The sequence below is a fragment of the Sciurus vulgaris genome, assembly GCF_902686455.1.
Source record: "Sciurus vulgaris genome assembly, chromosome: 10".
In the NCBI taxonomy this organism is placed as follows: Eukaryota; Metazoa; Chordata; class Mammalia; order Rodentia; family Sciuridae; genus Sciurus; species Sciurus vulgaris.
In genome coordinates, this window is record NC_136470.1 from 116,595,485 (window position 1) to 116,607,647 (window position 12,163).

Below are 12,163 nucleotides of genomic sequence, written 5' to 3' on the forward strand. Positions count from 1 at the left end.
CACATGATTATTTCAATCAATGCAGAAAAAGCATTCGATAAAATACAGCATCCCTTCATGCTCAAAACACTAGAGAAAATTGGGGTAGTGGGAACATTCCTTAACATTGTAAAGGCCATTTATGCTAAGCCCATGGCTAATATCATTCTAAATGGTGAAAAACTGAAAGCATTCCCCCTAAAAACTGGAACAAGACAGGGATGCCCTCTTTCACCATTTCTATTCAACATCGTCCTTGAAACTCTAGCCAGAGCAATTAGATAAACCAAAGAAATTAAAGGGATATGAATTGGAAAAGAAGAACTCAAACTATCCCTGTTCGCTGATGACATGATTATATATTTAGAGGAACCTGGAAATTCCACCAGAAAACTCTTAGAACTCATAAGTGAATTCAGTAAAGTAGCAGGTTACAAGATCAATGTTCATAAATCCAATGCATTTTTATACGTAAGTGATGAATCTTCAGAAAGAGAAATTAGGAAAACTACCCCACTGACAATAGCATCAAAAAAAATAAAATACTTGGAATCAATCTCACAAAAGAGGTGAAAGACCTCTACAGTGAGAACTACAGAACACTAAACAAAGAAATTAAAGAAAACCTTAGAAGATGGAAAGATCTCCCATGTTCTTGGATAGGCAGAATTAATATTGTCAAAATGGCCATACTACCTAAAGTGCTATACAGATTCAATGCAATTCCAATTAAAATCCCAATGATGTACCTTACAGAAATAGAGCAAGCAATTATGAAATTCATCTGGAAGAATAAAAACCCAGAATCCCAGAATAGCTAAAGCAATCCTCAGTAGAAAGAGTGAAACAGGGGGTATCGCATTACCAGATCTTCAACTCTATTACAAAGCAATAGTAACAAAAATGGCATGGTATTGGTACCAAAATAGACAGGTAGATCAATGGTACAGAATAGAGGACATGGACACAAACCCAAATAAATACAATTTTCTCATACTAGACAAAGGTGCCAAAAATATGCAATGGAGAAAAGATAGCCTCTTCAATAAATGGTGCTGGGAAAACTGGAAAACCATATGCAACAGAATGAAATTAAACCCCTATCTCTCACCTGCACAAAACTCAACTCAAAATGGATCAAGGACCTCGGAATCAGACCAGAGACCCTGCATCTTCTAGAAGAAAAAATTAGGTCCAAATCTTCACCTTGTTGGCTTAGGATCAGACTTCCTTAACAGGACTCCCATAGTATAAGAAATAAAAGCAAGAATCAACAACTGGGTTAGATTCAAACTAAAAAGCTTTCTCTCAGCAAGGGAAACTATCAGTAATGTGAAGAGAGAGCCTACAGAGTGGGAGAATATCTTTGCCACTCATACTTCAGATAGAGTGCTATTTTCCAGAATCTATAAAGAACTCAAAAAACTCTACACCAATAGTACAAATAATCCAATCAACAAATGGGCTAAGGCAATGAACAGACACTTCACAGAAGATGTACAAGCAATCAACAGATATATGAAAAAATGTTCAACATCTTTAGTAATAAGAGAAATGCAAATCAAAACTACCCTAAGATTCCATCTCACCCCAATTAGACTGGCGATTATCAAGAACACAAGCAACAATAGGTGTTGGCGAGGATGTGGGGAAAAAGGTACACTCATACATTGCTGGTGGGGTTGCAAATTAGTGCAGCCACTCTGGAAAGCAGTATGGAGATTCCTCAGAAAGCTTGGAATGGAACCACCACTTGACCCAGCTATCCCACTCCTTGGCCTATACCCAAAGGACTTAAAATCAGCATACTACAGAGATACAGCCACATCAATATTCATTGCTGCTCAATTCACCATAGCCAGATTGTGGAATCAACCTAGATGCCTTTCAGCTGATGTATGAATAAAGAAACTGTGGCATATATATATACAATGGAATATTATTCCACCATGAAGAATAATAAAATTATGGCATTTGCAGGCAAGTGGATGAAATTGGAGAATATCATGCTAAGTGAGATAAGCCAATCTCAAAAAACTAAAGGACGAATGATCTCACTAATAAGCAGATGAGGACAAATAATGGGGGGTAGGAGGGTTTAGCGTTAGGGTTACGGTTAGGTTTAGGGTTAGGGATAAGGAGGGTGGTAAGAATGGAAGAAGGAAGGACTGTATAGAGGGAAAAGAGGGGTGGGAGGGGTGGGGGAAGGGAAAAAATAACAGAATGAATCAAACAACTTTGCCCTATATAAATTTATGATTTTTAATTAAAAAAATACTTCACAAAAAACAAGAGAGGTAGATAAATACTGGATATTTGCAAGATGTCTAATTGACAAAGAATTAGTATCTAGAATATATAAAGAACTCTCATAAATCAATAAAAAGCCTAATCCCTTTGGGCATTTCACAGAAGAGGAAATATATATTACTAACTAGTTCTATAAAATTTATTGAAACATTTTAGAAATCAGAAATACATGTTAAAATCACATTCAGTGAAAAGAAAAAATTTAAAGTTGCACAATGCCTAGTATAGATCAGTATGTAGAACAAAAGGAACACTCATGAACTGTTAACAGGAATATACCTTATTCTTTCACTATGGAAAATAATTTGGCATTATCAAAGTTTAATATGCACATGATCCAACAACACAGCAATTCTACTCCTATGTATATGCAATATAGAAATTCTCACATGTGCATCAGGAAATAAGTAGCAGCAGTATCTATAATTATGGTGAAATGATCTAAATGCACATTGATTGCAACATGGGAAGAAATAATGATATAGGGTATATCACAGAATCCTATACAGCTGTGAAAAAGAATAAACTGCAGCTATATTAAGGTGGATGAAATTTTAAAACATAATGTTGAGTAGAGTGGAGAAGCATAGCACAAAAAGTTTCTATATTCTGGTTCTTTTGTATACATTTAATTGTATACAGAGTGACTATAAGAATATATCTGTTTCATTAATATGAGAGCTTCACCAAACTACAGAGGACTTGCTCAATATTTCTTTCATAAAGAAAAGGGCTTGGAAATAATGGATTCAACTTTTGGGCCTGAAATAACCTCCTCTGGGGTGTTTTTGAGCCATGATGGGAAGTGGGGGTGGTTCCTCAGAGTGTATCCTGTCTGGGGTGAAAGGTTCAGATGGAATGCTTTTCTATTTAGCCTGCTGATGGGGCCTGATTGCCCCTAGTTAAAACTGAGATCTGTTTCTCCATCAGCACCTACCAAAAGCCTCTGAGAGAATGAGAAAAACAATTATAAGAGTAACTGTTACCACTGAAAGAGTAATAATAACCTTATTCCAGGTGTCCATAGCATACCTTGCAAAATAGACTGCCCTGTTCTCTCAGCAATGCCTACTGCATGTCTATAAAAAATTCTTCAAAGACAAGTTTCCTTGTGCTGATATTCTAAAGGGCTAAAAGATCCAGTGAGCCAGTAAGAGGTCACTGTCCCCAAAGTGTAGCTTTTGGGCTTCTGGATTTTGCCTCTTCTCTTCCTACCCTTTTACTTGGCTCATCCTCTACCCTGAGTCTACAGTTTCACTCTCAGCAATGCATGGGAAAGGTGTGCTGAATATCCAACTCATCAATCATGGGGTGATACTTGGTCTAGAGCAAACTGATCTTGGATGTTAATTCTCCTGCCACAATGGGCCATGGGTTCGATATCAGCAGGGGTTGGATATCAGCAGGCTCAGCCATTTTGCCAACTGTGAGATTACACAAAAACTGTATTAAAACAAAACTTCTTTAACTGACCAATTTCCAGAGGAGATCCCTTGTAATTCCATTGGGATGAGCTTCTCCAATAAAGATTTGCAGACAGTGGGTTCATGTTTCCACAATAAAATACCTATTTAATGACAATCACAATTGAAGTTTATTGTCGAGAACCTTAATCTTTCTTTTGTGAAAACTTGGATAGGAAAGAAATGCATTTAACCTCCAGGGCGGGAAGGTGGGACTTAGGGTTATTTCTCTCCTCATTTGTCGAAATGATATTATTATCCTTGAAAAAGAATATGGGAAGGGTTAGGAGTGAGGGATCAAGCAGATGCTAACAATAAAAATATACAGATCTGTACCTATGTGGGCCATAAATCTGGACAGGACCCATATTATCTGCCAGTCATGAAGCAATGGAGGCTAAACCAAGCAATGTGCTGATGCTTGAAAGGTCAGAGAGCACAAGACAATATTAGAAACCATTTGATGTGGCAAGAGTGGAAGAAGGAAATGACTTCAATCAGATTCACAGTCAGGGCCAGATCCATGCATCATTCCAGGTGAAATGTGTAGAAGATAGATGGCCTTTTAGACCGAGCTCTTGTCTGGGTCAAGAGCGGAGGGAATGAAGACAGCAAATCCATGCTAGTCTTCAAGAAAGTTGACCAAAAAAGAAAAGACTAGGGTAATAGATACAGAGGAAAAGTTCCATTCAACAAGTCCTTTTAATACTTTGACACAATTTTTTATAACTATGTTAGTATCAATATCTACCATTACCATTATCCTTTCCTTAAAAGTTTGTTGAGTACCACGAAATGGTATCTGCCCCCTACTATCTAATGGACCATATGCCTCCCTTCACAGAAAAATAACTGCTACCAATAGTCATGTTTCATTTCACAATAAAATTCAGGTTAAGACAAAAAAAAAAAAAAACTAAAGGACGAATGATCTCGCTGATAAGCAGATGAGGACATATAATGGGGGGTGGGAGGGGTTAGCGTTAGGGTTAGGGTTTGGTTTAGGGTTAGGGATAAGGAGGGTGGTAAGAATGGAGGAAGGAAGGACTGTATAGAGGGAAAGGAGGGGTGGGGGGGAGCGGAAAAAATAACAGAATGAATCAAACAACATTACCCTATGTTAGTTTATGATTACACAAATGGTATGCCTTGACTCCATGTACAAATAGAGAAACAACAAGTATCCCATTTGTTTACAATAACAAAAAAAGAGTCTATTGTTATGCTCGTGGCTAGTTCTGTTTCTCTAGATTCCAATTGTCCTTGTATGGGGGAATCTTGGCCTTGCTCAGCCTTGAAAGAACCAAGGTTCACCATCTTTTGGGCTTGCTTTCTAGTGGACCTCCTTGCTCTACTGAAATGGAAGGCCTTTCCAGACCGGATCATGGACATCCTAGGGAGGCTGCGGCATGTCAGTGGAGAGGAAATTGTTAAGGTATGTCTTTTACTCAGTACAAACATACTGCTGAGGAAGAATCTGGGTAGAAGACCTTCACTCCCTGTGATTTCTGCTAGTTACCCTCTAAGATAATTTCTCAAGGTACATAATAGATGAATAGGAATACTTCAGAGGTTTTTCTTGTTCTGTTTCATTTTGTTTTAGAATTTGGTTAGCTACTTTTTTTAAAAAAGTATATAGCCAGGTGTGGTGGTGTACACCTATAATCCCAGCTACTTGGAGGCTGAGGCAAGAGAATCACAAGTTTAAGGCCAGTCTGGGCAACTTAACAAGACCCTGTCTTAAAACAAAATTTAAAATGGCTGGGTGAGTGCTTGCCCAGCATGCACAGGCCGTGGGTTCAATCCCCAGTACTACAAGAAGAAAAAAAGTATGTATCATAACAAGTTTATAACCTTTTAAAGACTAAATTTTAATTATAATTATAAACCCATTTTCTGATTTGTTTTCTTCACTGAGAGAAAAATTATTATGAGAGAGTAGTAAGGCATCCTCTCAGAACCAGTCCCTGTGTTTTTTGCTACCTACATTCCTTCAGGTCTCTTCTGCCTTCTTTTTAGGCCTCTCATTTTCCTTACTTTTGTAACCCTTTTACCTCAAACCAGCCTTATGTCTTTCTGGCTCTACTCTCCTGATTATTAGAACTCTGAATAATAATGTCCATTCATATGTAGCGGTTGATTTTGCCTCATCTCTCATTTCAAGTCAGTGATGGTGAAACCTTCACCACCTACCTCAAATGCTTTCTCAAAGTACCTTTATGACACTCCTTATCTAATGACCTTAAGCAGGCTGACAGCGATACCACCAGTTCCCAGTTGTTTTTATAGGATTTCTCTAGGCAAAATGTTTCCCCACCCAGTTTTAGCTCAAGAATAACCCAGACACTTGCTGGTGGTGAAAACACAGTAGGTGAATCATACATAATGAACTGAACTCTACTGAGGAAGGTAGAGATGCATTCAGTCATCAGCAAGAGCAACAGAATGTAGGCTACAGATTAAATTTTGAGAAGGCATTCTGTCCCTAATGAACTTCCTTAGCTCTGCCATCACAAATCAGTTAGATTAGATGCACTGTCTATATTTTCATTTAACAGCTCATTGTAAAGTCTATACTTTTATGAAGTTAATGTATGAATTTGATTTTAATGAATTGATCCATTATCAATTTTTTTAATTTTTCATAAACTAATACTAGTTTTGAAACCTAAGATAAATTCATACTCGTATCTTTCTTTTAAACATAAAATTACTAACAAGTACACAGACAAGTTATTAAGAAGTTGATAGTCTTCTTAAGAAAAAGTTGTCATAGCCGGGTGCACTGGGGCATGCCTGTAATCCCAGTGAGTTGGAAGGCAGGAAGATCATGAGTTCAAACCCAGCCTCAGCAACTTAGTGAGCCCCTAAGCAACTCAACAAGACCCTGTTTCTAATAAAATATAACAAAGGGCTGGGGAATATGTCTCTGTGGTTAAGTGCCCATGAGTTCAGTCCCTGGTACCAAAAAAAGAAGAAAAGAAAGAGTGATCATATTCCTGACAAGAAAACATCCTACCAGTTTATCTGGCTTAACTTCAGTAATTTGTCTTCAGACAGCCAAAAGAGAATATGCTGACAATTTGAATTTTTTTCACTTTTTATTGGAAAATTTCAAGCATACCCAATAGTTGGCAATAGTATAAAAAGAGTCCTAAAGGTATCCCTCACCTAATTTCACTAACCACTAAACCATTACCAGTCCTAATTCATCAACACCCTAATCTACACTTCCACTTCATATTGTTTTGAAATAAATTATGTTATATCATTTAACTTGGTATTTGACTGGCAAAGTATTAGATTTGATTTTTAGACTTTAAGCATCTATCAGTATTTGTTTCTCCCTTTTTCTAACTCAAAAAAGAAAAGAAAGAAAAAAGACATGTTCAAAAAGAAACAGCAATGAGGAACACTATCAGATTTTTTTTTTACCCTCACTGACAGTCCTCACTGGCTGCATTCTCCCTTCTCCTGGAATACTAATTCCTAAACAAAAAAATAGTTACTATAGGTAAGGTCTAGCTTGTTACATCTTATCCTAATGTACCCTCTATAGTTAGGCCACATTAGAGAGTAAGGGATTGCTAAATTCTGTGAAGTCCCGGGAAAGTGAGCTGTTTTTCTCAAATTTTGTATCAGAATCGCTGAACCTTTTTATTTTAAAATTGCTCTTCTGCCTGGGTGTCATACTTATTTATTTGTTTGTTTAAGGTAATGGCTCTTTCCTTACAAGTTTAGAACTTACCCAACAGAAAGAACCTCCTTTTTCAGTCCTTGGGCTATAGGTAAACAGCCCCAGTTCACCTACTTATCCCTTAGCTAGGTGAAAGCAGGATACTAGATATTTTTTAAGTCCTGTTTTAAGATTCTAGATCTTTCGTTTTATTTATTGAAAGTGAAATTCATTGGTATGGGAATTTGACCATGTATGCAAGGTCCTGAGACCTGAGCCTCTGCTTTTGATACTGTTTCAGTTCCTTCAGGACATCTTAGATACACTGTTTGTGATTTTGGATGATAATACAGAGAAATATGGCCTGTTGGTGTTTCAGTCTCTGGTAAGTCACTTCACTTCTTGACTTTTCATTTTTATTAATTATTTCTGTCACATGCTTCAAAACTTCTTAAAAAACACTCCAACTTACCAAAATGAGGCAGCAAAAGGTGCAGGTATTTCCAATAGAAAAGGGACTGAGAAGTGTCACCCAAGGAAGACAACCAACCTACCCGACAGATCTCTCCAAGATCAGGTTTGACCCCAGCAATAGTGACCTATACTAGCAAGAAGCCCAGGGACTAATAGAGGAAACCAAATGGCCCATTTTTTCACTAACAAAGTAGGATATAACCACTGGGAAAAACAGAGACTCACTCATGCTGGTCCCAGAAACCTATGCAATTCAGAGGTCTCTGGAGTCTCTCTCCTTCTCTCATTCTATGCAGTTGTTTCAGAACCAGAGTATCAGAAGGTCATTTAGTGCATTTTTCTTATTATATCTAGTCCCAACAGAGGGCTATATATTCATTCAAGGAAAACCAGATACTACAATCTACATAATTAGGAACCAAGGTGAGAGTTGGAATGGGCACTTGCCTCCAGCCCCATTTCCGAAGGGCACAGCCTTCCATAGCCTGATGCAGCTCACAAGACAATCTTTTTTCCCCAGTTTTCCAAGTTTTAGTATTTATGCCACCAATACAGATCGTGTTTTGCCTGTCTCTGATCCATATTGTACTACTTAGCCTTGTAAAGGGAGGCTCAGAGTAACACAGGCACAAACTGATGGACTCAGGTTCTGGATTGGGAGGCTGAGAGTGAGAGAAGAGAAAAATAGAATGGAAATCTTATAGTTACTACCCATGGGGAATAAAGACAAAATACTGACAGTTTGCATTCCTTGAAGAAGATAATCCGTTTCTGGTGAGAGATGAGTCTGCAGCCTCCAGTGAACCCTGGTGACCTAACCACTATCTCTCCCAGGTTTTCATCATCAACCTGCTCAGAGACATCAAGTATTTCCACTTCCGACCTGTGATGGATACATATATCCAAAAGCACTTTGCTGGAGCACTGGCATACAAGTAAGTTGCATTTAGTGTCATTATTAGGACTTGTGTTTGAGCATAAAGAAAGTCTTAAAAAAAAAGTTCAGCTGCAACCACAATTCAGTTGACTTGTTTAATATTTTATAATACTTTTTAGTTTAGTTTATATTTTATTTATTTATATGTGGAGCTGAGTATCAAACCCAGGGCCTCACATGTGCCAGACAATTGCTCTATCACTGAACCACAACTCCAGCCCCTAATTTAATATTTTAATTGTGATAAAATGCATGTAACATAAAATTTACCATTTTAACCATTTTCTAAGTTTATGGTTCAGTGCCATTAAGTGCCATTCATATTGTTCATTCACCAGAACTCCATCCATCTCCAGAACTGTTCATTATATAAAGCTGAAATTCTGTAACAGTTAACAATAATTCCATTCCCCATTTCTCCCATCCCCTAGAAATCACCGTTCTACTTTCTAGCGCTATGAATTTTGACTACTCTAGTTTCCTCATGTAGGAGGAGTCATAGTGTATTTGTCCTTTTGTGAGCAGATTATTTCAATTAACATGTCTTTGAGTTTCATCCATGTTGTACCATTTGTCAGATTATATATATATAAATAATATATATATATATAAATAATATATCACTTGTGCACACACACACACACACACACACACACACACACACACATATATATATATATATATATAATCAATCACATTTTATCTACTTGTCCATCCATCCATTGATGGGCAATTGGATTACTTCCATCTTTTAGCATTTTGAATAGTGCTCCAATATATATGATTGTACAAATATATCTTCAAGACCCTGATTTCACTTCTTTTAGGTATATACCCAAAAGTGATTTTTTGATAGTAGCCATCCTAATGGGTGTGAAGTGGTATCTTTTTGTCATTTACATTTGCATTTCCCTAAAGGTTAGTGATGTCGAGCATCTTTTGTTTGCTTATTGGCCATTTATATGTCTTCTTTGGAGAAATAGCTATTCGTCCTTTGTTCATTTTTTTAATCAGTTTTTTTGTTGTCATTGAGTTGTAGGAGTTCTTTATATTCTCTGGATATTAGCACCTTATATGATTTATAAATAATCATTGCCAAATACAGTGTCATGAAACTTTCCCCGTTTCTTTAAGGAGTTTGCTCTTATAAATTTAGATCTTTGATCCATTTTGAGTGATTTTTGTATATTGTATAACAAAAGTTTCCAACTTTATTCATTTTGCACATGGATACCCAATACCTGGGTATCCCTGTACCATTTGTTGCTTTTTCTCATTGAATGAACTTGACATCCTGTTGAAAATCATTTGACCATTCATAGGAAGGTTTATTTCTAAGCTATTTTATTCCCCTGTTGTAGATATGTTTTTATGTCAGTACAATGTTGTTTTAATTATCATAGCTTTGTACTAAGTTTTGAAATCAAGAAGCATGAGACTTCCACTTTGTTCTTTTTCTTCAAGAGTATTTTGGCTATTCTGGGTCCTTCAGATTCCATATGAATTTTAGTGTGGCATTTTCTATTTCTGAAAAAAAATTCTTTCATCATTTTGATTGAGATTGCATTGAATCTGTAGATCACTTTGGGTAGTATTGACAGCTTAACAATATTAAGTCTTTCAATACATGAACATGGGATGTCTTTTTTAATTTCTTTCAGCAACATTGTGTAATTAGCAGTGTACAAGTCTTTCACCTCCTTACTTTATTCCTAATATTTTATTCCTTTCAGTGCCATTATTAAATGGACTTTTTTCTTACTTTCCTTTTCAGATTGTTCATTGTTAGTGTATAGAAATGCAACTCATTTTTCTGTGTTGATTTCGTGTCCTGAATTCATTTATTAGTTCTAACCTTTTTTTCCCCAGTGTTGGGATTGAATCCAGGGATACTCTACTACTGAACTACATCTCCCACACGTGGTTTTTATGTTTTGTTTTGTTTTGTTTTGTTTTGTTTTGAGTCAGGGTCTTGCTTTTGTCAAAGTTGGCAGCAAACTTGCAATTCTCCTGACTTAGCCTTCCAAGTTGCTGAAATTACAGGCATGCACCACTGCAACCAACCTCTTGTGGAGTCTTTAGTGTTTATACATTTGAGATCCTGTCACCTGAAAACAGAGATAACTTTTCATTCTTCTTCTTAATTTGGATGCTTTTTATTTCTTTTCTTGATAATTGCTCTAAGTTGAAATCCCATCACATGTTGAAAAAAAAGTGGCAAAAGCAAGCATCCTTGACTTATTCTTGATCTTAGAGGAAAAAATTTCAGTCTTTCACCTTTTAGTATGATGTTAACTGTGGGCTTTCAGCTGACATTTAAAACTATAGTTGATTACATAGTTGCCATACTTTTCTAAGAAATGATGGTGAAGCTGCTAAAAATAAGTCTTACTTTTTCCATAAGAAACATGTAAGTAGTTAAATACAGTACTCTCAAATAAATGTCAAAGAAAATAGACAGTCACCAAAAAACATAATGTATTTGGTAAACAAACATAGGAAATAGAGATTATCTAAGACAATTATTGAAACAATAAGAAATAATCATTTTCATTTATGAAATGAATATTTTAAAAATTTTATTATTTTTAGTTCATTACAGTTATACATAATAATGAGATTCATTTTGACATATTCATAAATGCGTATAACAGAGTTTTCTCCACTTCAATCCCCAATACCCCTTTCCCTCCCCTTCTCCTCCCCCTATGCACTTTCCTTTACTCTATTGGTATTCCTTCTATTTATTTAATTATTTTGAATTGGTACATTATAGTTACATATAAAATTGGAATGCATTTTGATATATTCATTACATGCACATAGCATGATTTGGTCAACTCCATTCCCTGTTCTTCCTCTCCTCCCTCCTCCTTGGTCCTCTGCTTCTGTGGTATTGATCTCCCTTCTGTTATTGAGATCATCTTTTTTAAATTCCTTTTTTCTCTCTAGCTTCCACATATGAGAGAAAACATTCAACCCTTGATTTTCTGAGTCTGGCTTATTTCACTTAGCATGGGTTTTCTGGTTTCATACATTGCTAGTAATCACATAATTTCATTATTCTTTATGGCTGAGTAGAACTTCATTATGTATATGTACCACATTTTCTTAATCCATTTGTCTATTGATGGGTACCTAGGAAGGTTCCATATCTTGGCCATTGTGGATTGTGCTGCTATAAATATTAGCAGGCATATGTTATTATAGTTTACTAATTTTAGTTCTTTTGAAGACATACCAAGGAGTGGTACAGCTGGGTCATATGGTGGTTCCATTCCTAGTCCTTTGAGAAATCTCCATAACTGCTTTCCAAAGTGGTTA

At 36.3% G+C, this 12,163-nt stretch overlaps 1 protein-coding gene across 13 annotated transcripts in view; it reads left to right on the top strand.

Annotated features, from left to right (window-relative positions):
• The window catches only part of DOCK3 (dedicator of cytokinesis 3), a 726,815-nt gene that overhangs the window by 616,857 nt on the left and 97,795 nt on the right, over positions 1 to 12,163 (top strand). For all 13 annotated transcript variants that reach the window (XR_013757339.1, XM_079101030.1, XM_079101031.1 and 10 more), the window contains 3 exons: positions 5,090 to 5,187; positions 7,730 to 7,813; positions 8,737 to 8,837. Coding sequence is in view for 12 of the 13 variants with exons in the window: in XM_079101030.1 (XP_078957156.1) it covers positions 5,090 to 5,187; positions 7,730 to 7,813; positions 8,737 to 8,837 (283 nt within the window). In the remaining variant the exon portion in view is untranslated. The remainder of the gene's footprint in view (positions 1 to 5,089; positions 5,188 to 7,729; positions 7,814 to 8,736; positions 8,838 to 12,163) is intronic.